The 25,393-nt window shown below is 34.7% G+C and overlaps 2 protein-coding genes across 6 annotated transcripts in view; one reads left to right on the forward strand and one right to left on the reverse strand.

The window, feature by feature from the left end:
* The first annotated feature begins 20 nt into the window (after nucleotides 1-20).
* LYSMD3 (LysM domain containing 3) lies at nucleotides 21-13,293 on the forward strand. 2 transcript variants are annotated; one of them, XM_074206688.1, is made up of 4 exons: nucleotides 21-129; nucleotides 228-354; nucleotides 2,593-2,864; nucleotides 9,317-13,293. In XM_074206688.1, the coding sequence occupies exons 3-4, from the start codon at nucleotides 2,604-2,606 to the stop codon at nucleotides 9,980-9,982; spliced, it is 927 nt and encodes a 308-aa protein (XP_074062789.1). In that variant the 5' UTR covers nucleotides 21-129; nucleotides 228-354; nucleotides 2,593-2,603; the 3' UTR covers nucleotides 9,983-13,293. The 2 variants fall into 2 exon arrangements, with proteins under 2 accessions (XP_074062789.1, XP_074062788.1); XM_074206687.1 differs by lacking the exons at nucleotides 21-129; nucleotides 228-354 and having other exon boundaries at nucleotides 421-2,864.
* Nucleotides 12,663-25,393, reverse strand: part of POLR3G (RNA polymerase III subunit G) — a 73,046-nt gene continuing 60,315 nt past the window's right edge. For 2 of the 4 annotated variants that reach the window (XM_074206691.1, XM_074206690.1), the window contains 2 exons: nucleotides 24,449-24,586; nucleotides 12,663-20,520 (listed from right to left, as the gene is read on the reverse strand). In XM_074206691.1, the coding sequence (XP_074062792.1) occupies nucleotides 20,434-20,520; nucleotides 24,449-24,586 (225 nt within the window). In that variant the 3' untranslated portion in view covers nucleotides 12,663-20,433. The remainder of the gene's footprint in view (nucleotides 20,521-24,448; nucleotides 24,587-25,393) is intronic. The other 2 variants (XM_074206692.1, XM_074206689.1) reach the window with 1 other exon arrangement.

Here is a 25,393-nt window from a genome sequence, read left to right on the forward strand (position 1 = left end):
CGCACGCGGGGCTGCGGACGTGGCGGCGGCGGCGCCCGGGCGGGCCGGGAGCGCGGAGGGAAGCCTCGGTCATGCCCTTGCGGGCGGCCGCCGTGGGTCCGGCCGCCGCGCCCCCTGCCAGAGGAGGAGGTAAAGATGGCGGCGGGGGCGGTGGGGCGAGCCGGAGGGCGCGGCCCGGCTCGGGAGCCCGGATCCACCATTTACGCCTCTCCCTCCTCTCCCTCCAGCTCTCCGGGGTGACGCCTGAGAGGCGCGGGCGGCACCGCGGGCGGCCTCGGCCCAGGGCCCGTGCCCGTCGATGAGACCGCGAGGCCCGAGGAGCGGACGGGCCCATGCCAGCCTGAGGCCCAGCAGGTGACCGGGGGCCGGGATGCCAGGCTGTGCCCGGGAAAGGGCGCGGCCGAGCCCACCCGTGGTTGGGGGCACCGGCAGGCAGCTGCGGCCCGGCCGAAGCTCCGCAGTGCGGGCTGCCCTGAAATGTCAAAAAGCGCCTCCTGGGACGGTGGAGATTTGGTTAAGAAAGCGGATGGCATTTCTCTCTCATTCTTTTTTGTTTTTTGTTTTTGTTATTTTGGGTTTTTTTTTAGTTTTTTGCAAGGCAATGAGGTTAAGTGGCTTGCCCAAGGCCACACAGCCCAGGTACTCCTGCCTCCAGGGCCGGTGCTTTACCCACTGTGCCACCCGGCCGCCCCCCTTTTTTTTTAAAATCTGTTCTTGAAGACTTTAGTTACCATGCTTCAGACATTTGTTTTAATTAGTTGGTCCAGTAAATATTTTACCTAGGCCGGATCCCAATATTTCATTTTCTACTAGAAAAGCTGTCAACTTGTGGTTATCTGATACAGTTTTGTCTCTGTTTAGGACAGTGACAATCAGAATAGTGAGATCAGGATTTATTAGTGTATTGCTAGTTCGTCCTCAGTTTTATCCAGCTAGGATCTCTTGAAAGTTTAATCAAGGAATGATTGTTTTTTTTAGATTACTTTGTAAACTTCTGTATTTAAGATCTATGCTAAAGAAATGAGAGTGTTATATAGAGCCAAGGACTTACCCAATTTTGATAACACTATATTTTCCTTTGAAGGAGAAGTTATATCTTTGGGTCAAATAAATGTAAATTCAGCTAGTTTGTTAGCTAAACTTAGACTTGGAAAAGTAAATATCCATTCCAAAATACATTAGGGAACTAACTATAATTGACATCCTCAGTTGAAATTTTAGGAGAAACTTAAAAAAATCCTGCAGAGAGAGACATGTTTGTTTAGCTGAACTTTGAACATTTTATCTTCTGTTTTTTTAATAGTATCCCATATACACTATGACTCAAACTATATGATTCATGACTATTTTTTAGTAAGTAATAAGAACTCTGACCAAAATAAACCTTAATCTCAAAGTTCCTTTCACTTCAATTATAACTGTATTAATTTCATTTTGAAAAAAATAGTTAAATATTTAAAGAACCATATTTCCCATGTGAAACATTTAATAAAGAACTTAAATTGCAATACAGAATGGTAGAGCTTCCTTCTTTTCCATTGTATATGACCCACATTTAGAGAGTTGTTTTATTATTATTGACTGACATTCTGAAAGTAAAAATCAATTTTACATTAGTTTTTGTCTGAGGTTGGCAGTCCCTCAATAATATCTGACATACACACTCACACATAACACAAAATGATGTTGATTTTAAACCACTGAAGTACTGTAGAGGAGAAATATACTAGTTGACCCAATTAACAACATGGTTGATCAAGTTTTATCTTACAGGTTGAAGAGGTGCAGGTAAGAGTCCTTAAAAATATAGGAATAGGGGCAGCTAGGTGACATGGTGGATAGAGCACTGGCCCTGGAGTCAGGAGTACCTCAGTTCAAATCTGGCCTCAGACACTTAAAAATTACTTAGCTGTGTGGCCTTGAGCAAGCCACTTAACCTCATTGCCTTGCAAATATATATGTGTGTGTGTGTGTGTGTGTGTGTGTGTGTGTGTATGTATGAATAAAAATAATGTTCTGATTCAGAAAAAGTCTGTTACTATACATTAATATCTATAGTGAGAAGACTATACTCAAGTATCTATTTAATTAAGTGAAAGATGTTTTTCACATACCAAGAAACTTGGACATGGCAGTAACAGAAATTTAGGTTACAGATACAGAATGTATATTTAAAATAAATCACACTTCTGAAACTGTTTTATCACCATCAAAGCTTCATTTCTTTAGATAAAGTGCCAACACAGACACCTAATTATCTGGTACTCAGAGCACACTCCTCATAACCTCTAAGGGGAAGGGTAGTTCTTTAACTTTAAAATTATTCTTTAGGGATTTGCCCTTGTTTAAACATTTTTCCCCCAAGCACACTACTGTTGATGGATTATTAGACTAGGGCACAGTTCTTATTCTCTAAATTGCTAAAATATGTTTTAACACTTAGAAAAATGTTGCTTTACAGATCATATATACATACAATACATAATAAAAATATTTTTAACTGCTTTGAAAATAAGCTTCAAGTAGAAAAGCTGTTTGTTTTGAGTTTTGTAACAAACCAATTTTTCACAAGTTTTCTCTTTTCTTCTATAGAATTTGAGGTTATGGCAGGGAGGAATCAGACTCGCAATTTTCAGTTTCCAATATCTCAGTCTGTGGTGAGCAACCAAATATATTCGTTTGGAAATAATACAGACACTGATATCTTTGAAGAGGATGCTGAATTGTATGAACTTCGACCAAGAGGAAGAGAGAAAGTCAGAAGAAGTACATCAAGAGATAGACTGGATGATATCGTATTACTTACAAAAGATATACAGGAAGGTGATACTTTAAATGCGATAGCCCTTCAGTATTGTTGTTCAGTAAGTCCTTTTACTTTGGTTATCACAAAAAATTATAACAGTGAAATTCCATTTATCTTGTTTCTCCTTTATTTCTCATCTTTCTAGAAAAATATACATACACAAATCTGTGTATCTATGTATGTATGTAAAATTCTCAGAAAGCTTCCATATATAGATCTATAAAGATTACAGACTTTATTTATCATTTCAATATTGGTGACTAAATACATACTTGTTAGAATATTCAGTCCCTTTTTATATTTATAAATGTGTCATATCTTAGATAACAGAGAGAAAATGTGTCAGATTATCTCTCCCAGGTGCTTAAAACAGTGTGTGTAATTATATTATCTTTTTGATGGTACTGGTGTAGATAATGCCCATTATGATTCTACATTCCAAATTTTACCATTTAATGCCTAAATAAAATATTGTAAAGATAACACAAAAACTAGTACATCTAAAATATGAAAATGAATCAAATATAACATTATTAACCAAAAAAATGAGTTCCCAATTAGATGAAGAAAACCCAGGTTTTAAAACTATTTTCCCTAATAATTAATGTGGTGCTGTACATAGAATAGGATCTTGATAAATCTTTTTTTTTTAAGTTTTTTTTTTTGCAAGGCAAATGGGGTTAAGTGGCTTGCCCAAGGCCACACAGCTAGGTAATTATTAAGTGTCTGAGACTGGATTTGAACCCAGGTACTCCTGACTCCAAGGCCAGTGCTTTATTCACTATGCCACCTAGCTGCCCCGATAAATCTTGTTTTGAGTAACATTCCTTCAAAACTAATATTTTTAGGAATTGGACTAAATGACCTCTGAGGTCCCTTCTAGCTCTAGCTCTATGATTTGATAAGCCTATGAGCCTAAGAGTTAGACTGTTTCAAGATAATAATCATATCAAGAAAGGTAAAAGATATTCTCTTATCATTATCAAAAGCAGTTTTTTTCAGTAACTAGGAAGAATTACATGAATCCATTTCTTATCCCAAGTTTTTAATTGTAACAAAAATATGGAAATAGCATGGCGGTCAAAAAATTTAAATAATATCAAAATCTACAGTAATAAGCATTTTGCAGTTATTGAAGTAATATGTTCATACTTTGAACATTTTATGTTTTTATGCTTTTAAAAGCTAATTGGTTGTCATATGGTCATAAATGACCCTTAATAATTGAAACTATTTTGTATTTCTTTTTTTTTTAGTTTGTTTTTTGTTTGTTGTTTTTTTTTTTTTGCAAGGCAAATGGGGTTAAGTGGCTTGCCCAAGGCCACACAGCTAGGTAATTATTAAGTGTCTGAGACCGGATTTGAACCCAGGTACTCCTGACTCCAAGGCCGGTGCTTTATCCACTACACCACCTAGCCGCCCCTATTTTGTATTTCTTTAAGTAAATTTGAGGTTACTCTTTCCTCATTAATACCAGGAGGCATAAAAGACTAGTTTAAATTTAACTTTTGAAACAGCAGTATAAACAAAAGGATAATTTTTTTTATATGCTTATTCTTCCTTACCAAATTAGTTGAGTTGGGTTTTTTTAAACATTTGCTTTCTGAACAGACCAAAGATAAAATTCTTTCTAGGGAATGAGGAACAAAAGTGAACAAAAATGTAATTGAGATTGAGGTCAGGCAGTCAAATTTAATAGCTTTGTTAGAAAAGACTATCAGCTCTTCTTCAGTTACCTCAAGACAATATCATGCAGGAGGGGATACGTCAGGAGGTTTTGACTTACACAGAAAGATGATATGGTGAACTGGGAAAGTATGAGTATTTAGATGTGTGGTATTGCTTTGGAGAAAGTTTAAAAGTGGGAATAGGATAAGCAGACAAGTTAGTGTTCATGAGATGAGTAAAATTAAAATTTTCAAGTATAGAAGGAGATGTAGGAAAGTTTATCCTGATGAAGGAGGTTTTGGAAAAAGTAAAACATTTAATTCATCAGGAAATCATAGGGTTTTAACCAGAAGTTTAAGCTAAAGATAACTTGATAGTGGTTATGCAAAATAAAGGTGAGATGTGTTGAATTTAGGATTGACATTTGAAACATTTCAGATGAGAATTAACTAGAACCTAAAGTATTAATAGTATAGAATTAAGGACAAATCTAGGTAAAAAATGGTAATGTATGAACTGATTCAATAATCAAATGAATAGGATTGACTATAGTATCACCTGATTGTTCTCTGAATATCAGAAATGATATGACATGGCATGACATGAAACTATCATTTAAAGAAGTTGAGCCTTCTCTTCCTTTGTCACATGTTAGCCTAAGTTATTTGTCTAGCCTGAGAGAGCTTTGTGTATCACTCATAGAGGCCATTTTATGATCCCCCCTTCCCTTAATCTCCCCTTGTTTCCCTCTTAAATCTCCTTGATCTCCTCTATTTCCTCCTCCTTTCCCACATAAGGTAGCCCTTTTTCTTTTCCTGGTCCAATCCCTCTGAATATGCATTTGATCTTAACCCCTACCATCTCCAGCAGTTGAAGTCTTTAATCATCCTATCCCTAGAATCTTCAACCTCTCTCCCAACTGTTTCCTTCACTGCCACTTTTCAAGTCTTAACCAATCTTTTAAAAATTTCCCTAGACCCTATGTTCTCCTTAAACCATCTTATCATTTTTTTTCACCTCAGTCAAAATTCTTTGAACAACTTTCTCTATTCCATTCCTCCATTTATTTTCCTCTCCTTCTTAACCTTTTTCAGTCTGACCTCATCACTGAATCTAAATGCTCTTTAAAAAGTTACCAGTGATCCATTAATTGTTAACCTTGTTGACCTCTTTTCAGTTGTCATCCTAACTTCTTGATTCATCATTTGCATTTGATGTTTTTGATCCAGTCTTTCCTCCTAAATATTTTCTCCTTTTAGGATTTTGTGATGTTATTTTATCTAGTTTTTTCTAAGTATCTGATTGCCTGTTCTCAGTTTACTGACTGTTGAATTATGACCTCTATATCTGGGTATCACTGATTATCCAAGGCTCTTCGCCCTCTATACTTTTTCTCAATAACCTCTTCAGTTTCAATTGACTGAATTAACATCTTTATGCAGATGAATCCTATATCATTTTTTTTCCTCCAGACCTTCATTCCTGGATTACCAAATTGACTATTTGGAAATTTCAAATTGGATGTCTTTAAATACATCTCAAACTCAATACATCCAAATAGAACTGATTATCTTTCCCCTGACAGTCTCCTCTCTTTCAGACTTTCCTATTTCTTTCCAAGAGACCACCCTTCTTCAGTCTTCCAAATTCATTATCTTTGATTCCTCACTCTTTCTCACCCCACATATTCAGTCATTTGCTGGATCCTGCTATTTTTGCTTCTAGTCTCTTTCAGCTGAACCTTTTTTTTGGATTTATATACATTGGTTCTTGGTTATTACATCAGCCCTAGACTATTTCAGTGTCTTCCAAACAAGACTTTCTGCCTCAAGTTTTTCCTCTTCTGCAACTCATTTTACATATTTTATAAAACTTTCATAAGCTTACACCAGCCTTTCTTTCCAGCTTCATTGAGTATTACTTTTAATCTTGTGCAGCCAAACTGGTCTTCTCTCTGTTCCTCATGTACAACACTCTTAGCTCGCATTTCTATGCCTTTGTTCTGACCATCCCATGTATTTGCCATACATTCCCTCCCTACTCCCTCCCTAAAGAATCCCTGGCATTAAGATGAGCCCATCACTATATTTTGCATGAAAGCATTCAAGAACCCTCACAACTGCTAATTTCATCCATCCCAAACTAACATATTTATTACTTTTTATTTATTTGTAGTTATTAACTTTATATTTATATGTATTTTCTATGTATATTAATCTCCCATTTGGATATAAATTCTTGTTAGGGATTATTTATTCATCCTTTATACTGTCCTCATCACCTACCATCAGCATGGGATGATCACTTTCTGCATTATAGCTTACCTGTTGTGTGGCTTGTTTCCTAGCACAATCACATCTCCCCTTTTCTCACCCCACACCCTCAATACCCATTGACCCACTCCATTTTCCTCTTCTCATTTTGCAAACTCTCATTCTCATTGCTGTTGAGATTGGTGTTGGCACTTCAGGGTACTTATACCCTAGCTACAGTCTAGGTAGTAGTTGTGCAGATCATTTTTTTTTCCTATGTTTAGAGATTTTATTTATTTTGAGTTTTACAATTTTTCCCCTAATCTTACTTCCCTCCCCCCACAGAAGGCAAGTTCCTAGTCTTTACATTGTTTCCATGGTATACATTGATCCAAATTGAATGTGATGAGAGAGAAATTATATCCTTAAGGAAGAAACAAAGTATAAGAGATAGCAAGATCAGACAATAAGATATCAGGTTTTTTTTTTTCTAAATTAAAGGTATTAGTCCTTGGTCTTTGTTCAAACTCCACAGTTCATTCTCTGGATACACATGGTATTCTCCATTGCAGACAGCCAAAAATTGTTCCAGATTGTTGCACTGATGGAATGAACGTGTCCATCAAGGTTAATCACTACCCCTATGTTGCTGTTAGAGTGTATAGGGTTTTTCTGGTTCTGCTCTTTTCACTCAGCATCAGTTCATGTAAATCCCTCCAGGCTTCCCTGAATTCCCAGCCCTCCTGGTTTCTAATAGAACAATAGTGTTCCATGACATACATATACCACAGTTTGTTAAGCCATTCCCCAATTGAAGGACATTTACTTGATTTCCATTCTTTGCCACCACAAATAGGGCTGCTGTGAATATTTCTGTACAAATGATGTTTTTACCCTTTTTCATCATTTCAGGGTATAGACCCAGTAGTGGTATTGCTGGATCAAAGTATTGTGCATTTTTTTTTTAGGTTTTTACAAGACAAATGGGGTTAAGTGGCTTGCCCAAGGCCACACGGCTAGGTATTGAGGTTAGATTTGAACTAAGGTACTTCTGACTCCAGGGCCGGTACTCAGTACTCTATCCACTGTGCCACCTAGCTGCCCCATGTGCAGATTTCTTAACTCCTCCTTCCCCAGCATACTTAACCCCTGCCCTAACATAGCACTCCTATGGGAGTAGAGATCTTTCTTTTTGAGTGGGATAGTGTATCTCCAAAAGTAGATAAGCATGCTCATTCTTAGGCATTTCAATTTTCAGACGGTTTTGTATAATTCCCCCCCCAAATTATCAAATTTTCTTTTACTGTTGAGAGCCTCATCATGTTTCTAGTGACCCTGGATTGCAACCTTATTGTCATCTTCAGCTTTTTACAATCCCAGACCTAGTGGTGAAATATTGTTTCTTCCTCCACAGCATATTTTGCATCTGTCCCTTTTCTTCCTTCTCTCACAGCCACCACCCTAATTAAAAACTTTATCACCTTTTTCCTGTATTATTTTTCTAAAATCATACCACTCCCCTACTTGAATTCAAGTCACTCCTTGTTAACTTCTAGATCAAATATTATTTCAACTTTATTTCATCATTTTTAAATTTAATTTTTGTATAAGTTTTATAGTGTATATATAATTGTTAGTTTAGTGGTATGAGTAAATAGACATGTAGGGGAGTGAACGTTAGAAAAAAAATTTAATTGATGGGATGCACAATCAAAAAAAAATCCAGTAACTACTTTTTTTTTTATTAATCAAAAATTCCTGTTGGGTAAAATGGTTGAAAGGGTTAGTGTGATTTGGTCATTTTTTTAAAGGTCATGTAAGTGATAAAGTATAGCTTAGGTATAACAGCAGAGGGTAGTGGGTTCTGTAGATAATCCAAAGCTGAGCAAAGAGTACTGGTTAGAGAATGCACTGAATTTCAGGTTCAGGCTGAAAGACTCCAGAGATACTGAGGAGGAACTAATGAGCTAACTGCATCTGGTTGATAGAGTGTGCAAAAGATACTGAAGAGGGGTTTGTTAAAACCTGAAGAGGAGAAATGTTTCCCCTAAACCAGTCACAAGGGATAGATAATAGAAGCATTATTTCTATTTTACAGATGAGGAAACTGTTTCAGACAAGTTCAGTAACTTCCCTATGGTCTTACAGGTAACAGAATTAGCTTGGTCCAGACCTCTCTGTATACCAAAGTCTGTGCTTTGTTCAAGATTCCAAACTGTTACTTGAGATGTACAGATGACAAAGCACCAGCATAAAGAGGTTTTCATGTAAGACCAACTTTTAGTTCATTTAACAAATGTTTATTAAATGGCTCTAATTTTTAAGCATTGCGACTTGGTGATAAAATATAAAGACCAAGTAAAACAAATGCTGCTCTCAGAGAACTTGATATCTAATTGGTTCAGGGAATGGACATGTAAGCAAGGCACTGGAAGAAATACAAAGTTGAGGCAAGATGCTGTGAGAAATTGGAGGATCAACTTTGATTTATCTTTATTTTCAGTAAAAAAAAACCTGAGAGATAATGAAACTTCTTGTTTTCTGAATTTGAATTCCATTGACTCTTATTTTAACGATTCTTTTTCAACAGGTAGCTGATATCAAGAGGGTTAATAATCTCATCAGCGATCAAGACTTTTTTGCCCTTAGGTCTGTTAAAATTCCAGTAAAAAAGTTTAGTGTATTGACTGAAACACATTACTCTCCCAAAGGACGACAGACTTCACGTCCTTCAGCTGCCCAGGGTACTCCAGAACTGCAAGAGCTCTTCCCTAACTCTGATCTTTTGGTTTCGAATGAAACTGCTGGGAATTTCTTAAAAGAAGTGGACAAAGACATAGAACAAATAGTAAAGTGTACAGACACAAAAAGAGAAAACCTCAATGAAGTGGTTTCTGCCTTAGCGAAACAAGAGCTGTCTTTTGAACCTGACAGCAAAAGCATTAGACGTAAGGATCCCTATTACGGAGCAGACTGGGGAATAGGCTGGTGGACAGCTGTGGTGATAATGTTGATAGTAGGCATTATTACGCCAGTATTTTACTTACTGTATTATGAAGTTTTAGTTAAAGTAGATGTTAGTCATCATTCCACAGTGGACTCCTCCCATCTACATTCAGGAGTCACAGCTCCCTCACAACAGAGAGAAATACAGAATGGAATAATTCCAACAAAAGGAACAATTGTGGGACAACAAGATGATTATAAATTTCATAAACAGAATTCTCAATCACCTTCTACACGGCATATAACATAACATTTGGTTCAAGATTATAATATTTATAACTATAAATGTATCTGGAATGCAGAGAATCGGTTATATTCTTTATTTACCACTCATGGGCAGTATTTTAGTTTATTGAAAATGCTATTATTTCCTCCAGAGACTTTTATTTTGAGCCATTTGCAAGTCAAATCTGTATAAACATTAGACTTACTACCTGTTCTTTTGAATAGGTTAAGTCAAAAGTTTCTGTTGTGGCACTGCAAAAGTAAATATAAGTACACATAGAAATTTCTCTTTTAGAAAATTTTGCACCTACTTATTTAAACATAACTTTGAAGTTTATTTTTTAAGTAATTTTTTTCATTTAAGGTATTGATGTTAAAGTTATTGGCAATATGAATAGTAGCACTAGATGTATGTGACTGAAGAAAATTCATTTATTACTAACAGAAAAACATCTCTTAGCTAAAAATTTTTGGTTGAGGAACAATTGACTGTAAAAGTACTTGTGATAGCACATTGTGAACATGATGCTACCCATTTGAATCTGTTGATTGTTTTATATCACTTATAATATGGCATAAAAACAAAAGTAAAATCAATAGGTAACAAAATCAGAAAGGGAAGTAGAATTTCAGCAAGAAGAGCTAGGACTTTCAAATTGATATAGTAAAACCTCTGAGAATTTTATAGAGAAGTGGCATCATTGAATAATTAGAATATTGGGGTGAATCAGAGGATATTAGATTTAATCAGTTTCTCAATTTTTGGGACATTCTTAATTATGTCTATGTTTTGTTTTTAGTAAAATAAGTATACTTGGACTTGTAGTTCTTTGAAGAACTTGTGCACATGCATTATTTGGAAGAAAATTCTTATTCCTATGATGAACTGTTGCAGTTTCGTACGGGCAGCAACATGCCTTAATTGAATTGAATGCCTTAATTAAATGTTAGTGTTACTATGAGAGGTAACATGTTTTTTAGAATCAAACTTCAGTGTCCTAGACTGCCCTTTCAATAAAATTAATGCTTGTGATGTATGTGTAGTGTAAACAAATCCTAGCTCTCAGTTAATCAAGCACAATCCAATGGGTAACACAGATGTGTCTATTGTCTTTTTAATCTAATGTGAATTGCCAAAAATGGTTCACTAAGAAAAAATTGTAAACAGGGTCATTTGCATTAGTAGGCAAAATAGGTACAGCTCCTTTATCTTGGTCCCTTAGTCTGCTCTTTTCCACAGGAATGACTATCTAAAGTATAAAGTGAGTGAAAAGAATTTTCTTTCTAAGTTATAGTATATTAGAAGACTAAGGAAGAGGAATTGGCAGGGGATCTTTTGCTAGAGCTGCATGAAGATGTATTTGTCTTCTGAAGATCAGATCAGGGTACCTTTCATGCCTTAAGTTCATAGAAATCTGGCTAACCAAGTCTTTGCCTACTGATTCATTTATTTAAAAAAAAAAAGTGGTGCTGCCAGAGAAAATAGGTTTAATGGAGTCTGACTTGCCTTTCTTAAATGTGTAATTAAATTTTTTGTGTTTTAGGTATATGATACTGCCTCATTTTTCTGGGCATTACTTTCTAGTGTCTAATGTTTGAACTTAAAGAACAATCATTTTGTATCTAAGCCCTAACCAGTAAAGAGTTTGACTGATGAGTAACATAGACCCATGATAAGTGTCATCTTTTAGAAGCAAGGCATCATAAAGATAAAAGGAAAACGATACTGAGTCCTTTTACATATTAGATATTTACCAGGAAGTGTTATTAGTAAATAACATCTATCTACTCATTTCATATAGAAAGTCTGAGAAATGAGCAACATTCATGAGGGTATCTAAATTCTGTGTGAATGTCCCTTCTCAAAAAAAAAAAATCTTAATTTTCTAGATTGCTATATTGCAGAGAGGAATGCAGTCCTTCTAATCCTTAGTCAGTGTTAGTTTGTTTTGAAGGGAATAAGAATCATGAATAGTAAAGCTCAAATTATGTGAAGAATTTATTGTGTATTTCAGTTGATAAATAATATCAATGCCTTTTACTGGTGCTACTTTGAAATTATAATTATAGTCTAATAAATAAGTAAATAAACATAAAACCTGCCTAATATAGGATGCCATATAGAATGTCAATTTTGATAAATGTGAACATAAAATTACCCTCTTCATTGCTAACCAGTTCCCCTCATTTACTCATTATGTCATTCTGGAATTACACATTTTAAAATTTTTAAATGGAACATCCAAGAGAAAATATGGTTAAACTTAGCAAAGTACAATTTTAGTAGTTAATAATTATGAAAATAAAATTTAAATTTGTTAATGTGCTGATAAGCACCATGACGATGGTATGTGAAATTTTTTATATAATTTTCTCAATGAGGATGTATTTTTGTTTTCTAAGTGAAGGCTTTGGAAGTGGGCTTTAAGGATAAATGTACATTGGACTCTTATCCTGATAAATGTTGAGATTTAACTGGCTTACTTTATATTTCACATATGTCCAACTGACAAAAAAATACTTGAAAAATCATCTTGGCTCCCTTGGAAATGTTTGGTTATAAATAAAAATATTGTTTGTGTGTTTAAAGATGTAATTGCAGTTTTAACCCTTCCAAGGTAAAATATGGGCTTAATTTTTTAAAAACATGTTATTTTCATAGATAACATTAATAAGTGATAAAAATCTGCCTTCTAATATGAATAAGATAAATTCATTTTGAATATTAAAGTAATTTCTCTAGGAGACTTGTTTTTAGCTGCTTGATAAGGCAGATTGTGAGTTAAATGACTAAATGAATGATTTAGTCTTACTGATACTTCTAAAAAGTTGGGATTTATATAATTGGAAATTGGAAAGAAATTTAATTGGGAAATAAGATGAATCAAATACAGTGAAAATTTTGCAAGTATAATGTAAAAATAATACAGTATAAATGTTAAATGGTGAAGCCAGAGTTAAAGAAAATGTATTTAAATGGTGCACTATGCTGAGAATCATGCTTTATATTTGGCTATATACACAAATACACTTGCTCAGGAAATTGGTATTTTTCTTCCAAGTATGTGCATATTGCACTGTTAGATCATAAGCAGAAATACCTGAATGCTTTATTTAAGTATTTTTATGCACATTAATGCTGTAAATCTCTTATAAAATATATTTTATACAAATGCAGAGTGTAATAATTGTAGAACCATGTGTTAGCATGTAAGTCTTTAAAAGGGTGGCTTTAAATTTTTTGCCACTTAAAATTTTCATATCTTCAGATGTCTTGAGTGTAAAACATAATAAAGTTTCTATTTTATTATCCAATCTAAAATGGAAGCTGGTGAATTTAATTGAAAAAAACCAAACTCTCCATTCTCCATATTCAAAAAATAGTTCGAATTTATTTACTTGAATTGATACATCATTTTGTTAGATACAAACCAAGAGTTTGAGAAGCAAACCAATTCAGATATACTTGTTTAAAGTGAGTTATTAAATTTTAAAATGATATCATTTGTAGGAAATAAATTGAACCAGAAATAGGCATACAGAATCTGGGTAGCTATAAATTCTTTTGGTGCATAGTTGCAGAGAGACAACTTGACAGTTAATTAAGTGTATAGCATGGTATACCAAGAGTCTTGAAATCATAAATTTTCACCTGGAAAAGATGTTAAAGGTCATTTTGACTTATTTTATAGAAGGGTAAAGAAAAAGTGACTTTTCAATGTTGCCAATATTGTGCAACCATTAAGCAGCAAAGCCCAGAATGTGAACTCTACCTGTGATTAAATTTTCAGTATCACTCAGTCTTTCACACTCAGATACTGGCTTTAGTATGATGATATTGACTTAAATAAGATGAAATCACCCAATATCTACACATTTTATCACTTTTAAACTAAGCCTTGACCAACAGTGTCAAATAGTATTAAAAGATTAAATTATTTGAATCCAATCTTTTCAGCCAGGTACAAACCTACCCTACTGGATGTGACAAGGCTCACAGAGAATGGAAGACTGTCAAATTCTTTGCTAAAACTAGGTAAACTAAGTAGATTGGTCATCCACAGCATTTCCCCTGGTTTACCAGTCTGACAATTGACAACAAATGAAATGAAGTTAATCTGGAATAATTTGCTCTTGAAACCTGGGTTCTCTGTGATCAACAATTCCTTTTCTAGAATTAACCATGCTTTTAATAAAACATTCTAAATTTTGCTAGGAATCAAAGGCAAGGGTTATCTTTGGTTTATCTTAAATCTATGGCAAGGGTTCTTAACCTGGAGTCTAGATTAGACTTGTGAATGTTTTTTTCTAAGACTGATAACTCTATTTCATCAAAATTGGTTTCTTCTGTAATTGTAATTTTATTTTATACACTCAATTTTATTTTATATATCTAAAATCATTTTGAAAAAGGGGTCCATGGATCTTATCAGACTTCCAGAGGTGGTTCATGACAAAAAAAAAAGTTTAGGAGCTCCATTCTAGACCAAAAGATCTAAACTATTCTTTGTATATTCCTTGTCCTTCTTTAATATCTTTATTTTCTTTCCATTCTCATTTGTTTTCTAGTTCCTTTCCACTATGGGCTTCAACACAAATACTGACTCTAGTGAAAATGGTGGAGTAGGGGCTTAGTGCAGAGAAAAGGGAGGAAAAAGACAGGCTTAAAACACATTTTATATAAATAAAATTTTATTTGAAATTTTTGGATAACAATCATTCAAAGCACATTAGATTTCTTCATTTCTTTCTGGCAAGAAAATCTTATCTCTTACATTTCTTTTTTCTTCTGCTTTTCCACTGAAAATTGATGTGATTGATAACTGAATCTGACGACCAGAATTAGCTTTAGTAATTTAATATTTACAATAAAAAATAACTTTAGGATTATAAATATAATATGTAAAATTATAGACAATTGTAAAAAATTATAGTAATATAAATGTGTCACCTTTGTTGTATATTTTATATCTTGGCTAGTTTAAGAGTATGAAATACAACACAGTATACATTCATTAATATACTTAAAAAGAAATCATTTAATCTTCCTTTCAATTTGTCTCTCTCTCTCTCTCTCTCTCTCTCTCTCTCTCTCTCTCTCTCTCACTATCTCTCTTTCTCTGCTATCTAGACATGTACTTTGCTGAAATATTTCCTGCATCAGTGGTCTTCAAAGTGAGGTGTGCAAGAAAAATCTATTGGCACAAAGAAAAATAGTAGCTTTAAGGCAGGCAACATAATTGAGTGTTGCAGCTGCTATCTGTATCCTGTGCAGTTCCCTATGCTCCCTTATCTTCCCTCTTTCCCATCCCTATGATAACAGCATTATATAATAAGCTCCTTGCCTATCCCCCCCCCCACCCTTTTTCCTTGCCCTTATGAAAACAAGGTAGGATTCTTGTCTATAGAGCTGAGTCAAGTTGCAACAGTTAGTTGCAAAAGATGGCTGCAGTGGCTGCCAGTAGGTTTAGTCAATCAATCACAAAACTCTCAAATTCTAAAATCCTGCTCTTAATATCTACCCTATCCCAAACCTTCAATCAGACAAGAAGCAAATAATAGCCATTCACCTAGGAAATTAGGAACTATCCTGGTCGTTTACTTTCAGCTTCTCTCTGAAACCCCTTTCTCCTCTACTCTTTAACCAGAAGACCTGACTCACAAAGATCAATCAAATACTCCATGACCCCTGCCCAAGTCCTTTAAAGGGAAGAGGAAAACTGACTAACTAGATGCCAAAAAAAACCCTTTGAATAATTGATGGATGGTGGAGCAGCTAGGTGGCACAGTGGATAGAGAACAGGCCCTGGAGTCAGGAGGACCTGAGTTCAAATTTGGCCTCAGTCACTTAATTACCCAGCTTTGTGACCCTGAGCAAGTCACTTAACTCCACTGCCTTGCAAAAACCAAAAAAATAAATAAATAAATGATTGATGGATGGTATTGAAAAATGGACTCCTTTCATTTGAATCCAACACTTCCATGTGAAGGTATTTTTCCTCCAGTTTATTAAGACTAAAGTCTTGAAAAAAAAAAGATTTTCAAAAATAATGAATCCTATCATTCTCACTAAAAATGATATTTATCACTTTTGTACTTAGGCTATTTTCTGACTTTTTGGAGCCATTCTTAACCTGCTACCTTCCTACTGCTTCAATCTTCTTATACCTTACTCAGTTCACTATAGTGATACTGTCAGTGATATTGTCCCCCTTTCCAGTGATGCTCCATATCTCATCTCCATGCTTTTTTCTCTGGTTATCCATCATATCTGAAATTCTATCCTCACCTCAGCCTCCCCACTTCCTTCAAGTCTTGGATAAAATTCCATGCTCTGAAAGTCATTTCTATCATGCTTTTTCCTAATACCCTCTCAGCTTATGTGCAATTTATCATGTTTATAGTTGTTCATATATAGTTGTTTGCATGGAGTCTCCCCCCATTAAACCTTGAGCTCCTGAAGAACAAAAAAATGGGTTGGGTTTTTCTTTTGCCCTTCTTTGTATTGCCAGCACATCATAGTTACTAAATAAGTGTTTGTTGACTTGATTTGACTTTAAATAACATTTTTACAAATTATTTTTTAATACTTTATTTCATCTTTAACTCATCCTTTTTAAAGTTCAGTTTTTGCATGTTTTTACAATGTACATTAATGTATTGGTACAGTGGCAAAAGTCCTACTCGAAACAGGCTTTGATGAGAAGACTAGAAAATTATTTTAAAAAAATAACACAAAAAAAGCGCACAGTATGAGAGTCAGGAGGCTAGCTGTTCTACCAGAAATTATTCATGTGGCCTTGGGAAAATTATTTAATCTCTTTGAGTTTTAGCTTTCTCTTCTGTAAAATCAGAATAATGCTTACCCTGCCTAACCCACTAAGATATCCTGAGGATCGAATGAGTCACTATATGCAAAGTCCTGTTCAAAGCTGTAAAACACCATATGAATAAGGTACTAAGAGTAGAAGGCTGGAATTCAAATCCTATTTCAAACACTAATATTAGTCATACAATCTGGGCACAAAATTTAAACTTTCTAAGACTTGGTTTCCCCATATGTAAAAAGTTTAATAATAGCACCTACCTCACAGGATTGTGAGGATGACCAAATAAGCTAGAATTATATTGACTTATTAAGCTTCAAGCATGATATAAATGGGAGTTGTTAATAAATACTGACTCATCTGCTCTATAAATATGTTGAAATCCATAAGAATCACTCCATTACACTGAGTGTACAATATTTTTTCCTGCCTCAAAATATATGAACCATTTCAGCATCGTTAAAGTATTAGGTCATTTTACTTTCAGGTCAATTTAACTTTTAGAAAAAAATTTGTAAGAATTTCTTTAATTTGTAAAGATGAGCATTGTAGCAAGAATAAATTAAAGTTTTGCTATCAGCTTCCTGCATAGCAATGTTAAGATATAGCCTTTTGAAGTTTTTCCCCCCAAATGAAGACTGTCTTTAAATTGACTTTATAATCTTTCAATTAGAAATGACTTCATATTGTCTTAAAAATATTTTAATCGAATTAGAAAATCAAGAGTAATAATAATAATAATAATAAAGCACCCATAGAGCTGAAAATGCTTTGCTGCCTTCTTTTCTTATGTTAGTAGCCTACATGATAAGTTAATAAGAAAAGTGGCAGTACAGAATATTTGGTAGATCCAATCTCAAGAATCAATTAGATCAGGCTTTATTTCCAATCTCTTGATACAAACTATCAATTGCAGAATGGCTGCTGATCTGTCATATAGGATAGCCCTCCCAAGTCTTGAAGACAGTTACCATGGCTGACTGAAGCTTTCTCTAGGTTAAACATGCCCAATTTCTTTAATCACCATACAGTTTTAAGTCAGGCCTTAAAAAAAAGATTTAATTGCTTTATAGGAATGGTCCAGTTTCTAATGCAATAAATTGCAGCTCTCAGATTTTCTACATTGAAAGAAGGGTGGTTTAAATTTGAAATAATTATTTTCCATTTCCTTAAGATTCTTTTACCTTTAAATGATTAGTTGGTAATCACTACATCTTATTAACAATAATTATCATTTCCACATCAAAGATACTACCTAGGAAGTAACTATCATTCTGTTTCCTGAGGAAGTAATTTTTTTTTTGGAAGTAATTTCTAAACCTCAGAAAAATGCGGGTAGACCTGTCTTTAAATTTCCTCAATCAGAAAAAAAAAAAAGGAAGATCTTAGAATTAAATCTTAGAATTAGAAATAAACATTGTCTCTGCAAGAAAGAAAATATAATTTTTTAAATGACATCATTTGACCTTTAAAAGATTGAAAACGAAATTATGTATTTCCTATAGGATTATATTTTTTGTTAGCAGAGGTTTCAAAATTGCAGTTTTAAAAAAAATTTCTAAAAGATATTTGGTGCACTAGAATGAAGTTCTAGGGTAAAGGATTTCAATTCAAATCCCATCTGCTTGGCTTACAGCCCAAGATGATATTGGGCAAACCCCATCTGTAAAATGAGGGGATTGAACAAGAAGAATGCCTCTGAATTCCTTTCCAGCTCTAATTCTATGAACGTATGATTAGAGTGGAACCTTCACAGAAAATGGGAGCTTCATGAGAACATGGACAGGTTCATTTTTGTCTTAGTGTGATCAGCACCTGGTACAAAGCAGGCACTTAATAAATGTTTGTAGATTGGTTCCTGGGAATTTTTTCCTATTTACTAATGCTCATACCATGGCAGAAAAAAATTTAACCAAACTTCCCAGTATCTCTGAGTATGACAGGAATGGGGAGAGTCAGGGGAGGGTGGAGGAGGGAGAGAAGATTTTATTTTTAAAGAGAAAGATCATAGACTTAGGGAATGAAGATTTCAATTTTCAAAAGCTGTTGCTGAACTCAGACACTAGTATTTCCCAGAAAGCTTATATTTGTGAGTGGAGAAGTCTTCTACAACAAGTTTTTAAAAATAGACTTGAGGTATTATTGAATCTGGTCCAAAAGACAGACTCTTTCTTTTATCTATCCAATATTACTTTTCACAAATTATTCTTAAGGTGTGAAAACCACCACTAAACAGGATATTACTGTCCTCAAAAAACAAAAACATCTTCAGGTTCTGGAGGATTGAAAGAAATTTCCATAAAACTTGCTTTAAAAAAAAGGCAGAAAAGGATAGCTGGGTGGCGCAGTGAATAGAACATGGGTCCTGGAGTCAGGAGTACCTGATTTCAAATCTGTCCTCAGACACTTAATAATTACCTAAGCTGTGTGATCTTGGGCAAGTCACTTAACCCCAGTGCCATGCAAAAAAACAAAAAAAAAAGGCAGAAGGGGTAGTTTTGCCATCCTACTAAAAAAGTTAATATTTATTTTAAAGATATCCTGAGCTTTATTCAATATCATTATGTAAACAAATAGAATTAATTCAACTGCTTCTATATTCTATACAGTATTCAACAGACCTTACTCTATTTATCCTCAGAGAATCAACACAGCATGGGGCTTTACCCATTCACACTAGGGCGCATTATTATATATGAATAAAGCTTTTGGAATTACCCTATTATAATTCTAAATATTATTTTGTAAAATAACCTGATTTTCTTCAAAACCCAACTGTTCATGGATGAGAATTATAAAATGACCTTAACATCTCAACATCTCCTGCAGTATCATGTAGAAAGCAATTCTCTGGAATCTTTCATTCATTTAAGGTTCTTTCTTTTTTTTTTTTTTAGGTTTTATTTTTTTTGCAAGGCAAATGGGGTTAAGTGGCTTGCCCAAGGCCATACAGCTAGGTAATTATTAAGTGTCTGAGACCGGATTTGAACCCAAGTACTCCTGACTCCAGGGTGGGTGCTTTATCCACTGCGCCACCTAGCCGCCCCTATTTAAGGTTCTTTCAATATATTTGAAGGCCATCTTCTCCTGACTAAGGACTGGAACTTTGAAAATTTACATTTTCACTTGCTTCCTTGTATAAATTTCATCCTAACTTTAAAGTTAACTTGGAAGATGTCCAGAAAATCATCAGTCTAAAAGCAGGAGGGTAAAAAATAGCAACTACTTTCAAGTTTCTTTACTTTTAAAGTGCTCCATGTGCAATGTAAGATCAGTTTCCATGATAAAGAAATCCATTATGAAGACCAATAAATTCTTCAAAAGATTGGTAGTTAAAAACAAGAGCAGCTTGGTTCAAGTATTAATTTGTAAACTTTAGGCACATTCAAATTAAAAAAAGTAATTGAAAAATTAATTTAAATATGGTTGATACAAAGGCATTTACAGTAAAGCCCTGCAAACTAACATGTAAACTGTAACAAATCTGTAAACTCAAAGTGACTTTGGAATTTTTAAGTAATAAATGTTCACAGGATAGTGAACAGGAATAGAATACTTACTCATTTCTCATCAGAAACAAAAGAGGTAATAAGTTTGCTTAAGTATTCAGAGGCCATATACTAAACAAAAATAATCTGAGCAGTTATCACTAGTATGTTGCTTCATCCATGTTGTCATCACTTTCTACACCAAAATCATCTCCATCTTCAAAGTAAGAGTTGATATAATCATTTTCCTAAACAATGGGGAAAAAACGTAACATTAAAACATAATTCAAAGTTAAGTTACTCTCTCAATCTGTTCCTCTACATAAGTGAGGAAAAAACCTCTAAATTACCAAATCAGAAACAGTAATAGCCTAAAACCAAAGGGAAAGACCTCACAATTTCTGTTTGCTTTAAAATAGGCTGTATTAACTCTGCTCACATTTTTTACTTCACTTCCAAATAAAGACCACCAATTCCCATTGCTCCCTTGACAAGAGTCAGTCTCTTCGAATCTCATCTATAAAAGAAAGTGGGGAGGGAGGGAACCTGATCTTTGCCCAATTATCTTTTAAAGTTTCATAAAACACAATGATTTTATCAATACAAATATTGTTAATTAGAGGATATTTTAAAAGTCAGTTCTAAGGTGAATCACTGCATCTTTTTGTTATTGTTGTATATGACTTTTCATGACCCTAGTGACCATAGCAAGCCAGATCCTTCTAAGATAAGATCTATCCATTTGCCTTTAATCTTTTCCAACATCAGGGTCGTCTAATAAGTCTTTTTTTCTCATTATATGGACAAACTATTTAAGCTTCAGTTTCAGTATCTGACCTTTCAGTGAGAAGTCTGAATTAATTTCTTTAAGTATTGACTGATTTTATATCTTTGTTGTCCAAGGGACTTTCAAGAGTCTTCTCCTGCATCACAATTCAAAAGCTGATTATGCCACTCTCAGTTTTCCTTATAGTCCAACTCTCAGTCATACACTGCTACTGGAAAAACCATAGCTTTGACTATACAGACCTTTCATCAGCCAGGGGAAAGCGCTGCTTTTTATTACGCTGTTCAGATTTATAGCTTTTCTTTCAAGGACCAAGTGTCTTTTAATTTCATGGCTGCAGATGTCATCTCCAAGAATATAAAAAATCTGACACTGCTTCCATTTCTTCTCCCTTTATTTGCCAGGAAGTCATGCCAAGATCTTGGGAGTTTTTTGATATTAAGCTTTAAGCCAGTTTTTATAATCTCCTCCTTCACCCTTATAAAGATTTGACTAATTCTTAATTATTCTTCACTTTGATATAATGTACATATCTGAATTTGTTGATGTTTCTCTGAATAACTTTAATTCCAACTTTTGATTCTTTTTTTTGGTAAGGCAATGGGGTTAAGTGACTTGCACAAGATCACACAGCTAAGTAAGTATTAAGTGTCTGAGGCCGCATTTGAACTCAGGATCTCCTGACTTCAAGGCCAGTACTCTATCCACTATGTCACCTAGCTGCCCCTAAGAGATTCTTTTTTGCATTAGAAGCATCCAGTTGGTCTCCAAGAGAAAATGAGTAATTGAAAAAAAAATATATAGCTAGCCCTTAAAATAATTCAGTTTACACAGAAAGAGAGCTGGAAGTATGACTTCTATTGCCAGGACTTAGACTTCCTAGTCATTTTGGTTCTTTTTCTGGCATCTGACAAGATAAGCTGGAATCTCAAATTCAGAAAGGTTAAAAAAAAAGTATTTGGGGTTGAGGAAACTGGTTCTGGTTTTCCCATCTAGGTTCAGGAGTGACAAGCAAGGAAACAAACAGAACATTTTTTTGTTAGGATTCCTGACAGTCTGTGTGGGGAAGGAGAATTCTTATATCATAGTGAGAAAATAATCTGAAACTAATAATTTAACCGGGAATTTAGAATTCTCTACGAATTTTGTTTAACTATGCCAAATTTGCCTACTATCCCAAGTTTTACACTTAAAAATAGCAGGAAGGGGGTAGCTAGGTGGATAGAGCACTAGCCCCAGAATCAGGAGGACCTGAGTTCAAATCTTATTCTTTGCTGCTTTCAAAAGTAAAAAAAAAAAAACCAAAAAACAAAACTTCCTGTTCCCCTTTCTTCCCAAGGATATGGATTTTTCTGAGAAATGTCAATATTTCTGCAATTGCTCATTTGATTAATTAGCCTCATTTATCCTTCAAAATAAAACACCCCTTTTCTTCTCATGCATCAAGATGTCACAAAATAGATTATGTTAGGAGAATTTCAACTGCTTCAAATTCATTGTCTTTGTAAATAAGCATTTTTTCTCTTCCCTTCTTCCCTTCTCACCTAACATATAGCTCAGTCCCCTTATTGTACTGGAGCATACAGAAAGAAAAAAAAAGTGAAATGCAGTTATGTAGGCACATCAACTGATACAATACTTCACTAAGGACTGATGCAATGTTGGTCCCAGTGGTGGAGAAGCTTGGAATCCTGCAGTTACTGTGCTTAGCAGGAGACCTCCTAATTTGCCTTTTAAGCTTTGGCTGAGCTATGATTCAAAGAGAAAGCAACTCTGAAAATACAAAATTCCCAAAATTAGCCAACCAATTTTTAAGCAAAATCTCACTGTTTTGGGGGCAGGACTGGAAGAATATTTCTCCAATAAAAGCTAGCTTTTAGTAATCTACTAAGTTAAAAGGTGTTTTGAAGACTCACTAGTCAAAGGCAGCAGAATATAGGGGACATTAAGGCTCCTGAGAATGACCCCAACCCAAACTCTGGGGTAACCCTTCCCTGAGCTAAGCAGTTCTAATCTTAATTGTCCAAAAGATGACCCTTATCTCTTATCCCTTGAATCTAGGGAGTGTCTACAGTCATTCTGAAGATAGGGGTAGCCATAGAGATTATGAACTTGGAACCAAATATTTACCACATTTAAAATTCTTAACATTTCTACAAATTGGAAAATTAAAAAACATTCAGAGGGCCTATAACTCCAATGGCTGGATAGAACCTGTTCTGAATCAATCCAAAATGTCACTCAATCTAGCTAGATTATTAAGGCACTATTAGTGGGATAAGTATAAATTGATGCTCACCCAAAATCACCACACTAAAGAACAGACTTCTATATAATGGGAATATGCTAAAGCCAGTTTATATGAGCTCAAGAGAAACAACTGTTTAAAACTTGTTTGTTTGTTGCAAGGCAATGGGGTTAAGTGACTTGGCCAAGGCCACACAGCCAGGTAATTATTAAGGCTCTAAGGCCACATTTGAACTCAGGTCCTCCTGAATCCAGGGCCAGTGCTCTCTCCACTGCTGGGGTGTTTGTGTGTGTGTGTGTGTGTGTGTGTGTGTGTGTGTGTGTGTGTGTGTGTGTGTGTAACATAAGCTAAGGTAATGAATGACATTGTGGCATTCCACTCATAAAAAAATCTATTTCATTTTATTGTCATTTAAATATATGAAAATCTCTCGATGATTAAAGAAATTCCTGCTAAATGGTTACAAAGCTCCAATTCTAAGGTACTAAGCTTTAGTACAGAATTTAATCTGATAATGAAAGGAAGGGGCACAGGATACTAGTATAGCTACTAGAGACTCTAAAGCACTCACTCAAATTGGGGACAGAGGGAGGAATGGTCCCTATAAATTTAGTCCCCAAACTTATAAGTCATAAGACTTTTCACATATCAGGCATAAGATCTCCTAAGTAGAGTCGGGCTCTGTTAGGTCTATATCAACTATAATTAGGTCTGTATCAACTAATCAAATCTATGGACTTCTGTCTCTTAAGATCTGTTCCTAAATTCCTGATTTAAGAATCTCACATGATTGAATCTGAAAAAGAAATTTACTCCCTTTAAACAAGAAGAATTAGAGTTGCCAGTTCATTTTTATAAAGCTTCCTACCAATCAAGCACTTTTCCTTCCTGAACACTATAGCCACTAAATTTTTAATTTTAGCATTATAATGGTCCAATTAATTTCACCTTATATCACTCTTAAGAACCAGGTTCCTTGTTCTTGCCAACCAATTGTTCTTAAAAAATCATATATACATTGATAACTACTGCTATCTTCAACCTTGTTTTCACATGAATATAAATATATATATTATGTATATGTACACACATATTCATAAAAGGATATATTATATATTATGTCATTATTTTAAAATAGTACCTCTTCCTGCTCTTCATCAGAATCTTCTTTTTCAGCTTCATCGTCTTCATCCTCATCATCTTTACTTTTCCCTTTGCCTCCTTCTTTCCCATCAGTTTCCTCATCTGATTTTTCTTCATCACCTTTCTTTTCCAAGTCCTGGTACAAATTAAGATTCATTAACCAATTAATAGTAACAGCTTGACCACAATCACTTCAATTTCCTTCACAGGACAATACAATTGTAGTAACAGCTCCCAGGATTCTTCAAAAGAATTGGTGCAGTGACTTGTGGGTCAGGGATCTGGTCACCATCTTGTCAGTGTCTTTAAATGAGTTAATCACAATATTGAGCCTTGAGGCAATGTTTTATTTAGGTGAAGGCTTATGTGCAAGACCTTCCAAGACAATAATGGGCAGCCATACACAGTACTTTAAGGAAGAAGTCCTTTGATCCTCAACAATTCCCATTTTATACATGAAAAAAAATTGAGGTACACAGAGGATAAGCAACTTGCCTAGAGTCATACAACTAGTAAATATCTGAGGTCAGATGTGAACTCAGGTCTTCCTGATTATCTGTCTAGCATTCTCCTCTGTATTACCTTGCTGCCTCTTCTTCACACAGACACACACAGTAAAGAGAAAAATTATATTTTAATAATGATAAACTTAAAATCAATATTAAAAATACTGAATTTTATTCCCATTAAAACTGGAGTAAATTTTCACATATTTATGAAAGAACTACTGATACTGTAAGGGTAAAATTTCCTAAAGCACAAGTTTTAGTGCACCAATTATCATTTTCAATTGAGGTTATTCAGGTGGAAGATCCAGCATGCTGCTAATCTTTTTCTCCCTGCTTACCTGATTGCTTCTCCTTGGCTTTCATTCTTTTTAATGCATCCAGAGGGTTAATAAGGGAAAGGAAAGATGGAACTCAAGTCAATTTCAGCTATTTTC

Source organism: Macrotis lagotis, chromosome X (assembly GCF_037893015.1).
Source record: "Macrotis lagotis isolate mMagLag1 chromosome X, bilby.v1.9.chrom.fasta, whole genome shotgun sequence".
In the NCBI taxonomy this organism is placed as follows: Eukaryota; Metazoa; Chordata; class Mammalia; order Peramelemorphia; family Peramelidae; genus Macrotis; species Macrotis lagotis.

Bases quoted from the DNA above. Each gene is read 5' to 3' on its own strand.
- LYSMD3 (XM_074206687.1), top strand. From the start codon at position 2,448: ATGTTGCTTTACAGATCATATATACATACAATACATAATAAAAATATT. The intron at 2,865-9,316 runs GTAAGTCCTTTT...CTTTTTCAACAG, and splicing joins CCCTTCAGTATTGTTGTTCA to GTAGCTGATATCAAGAGGGT.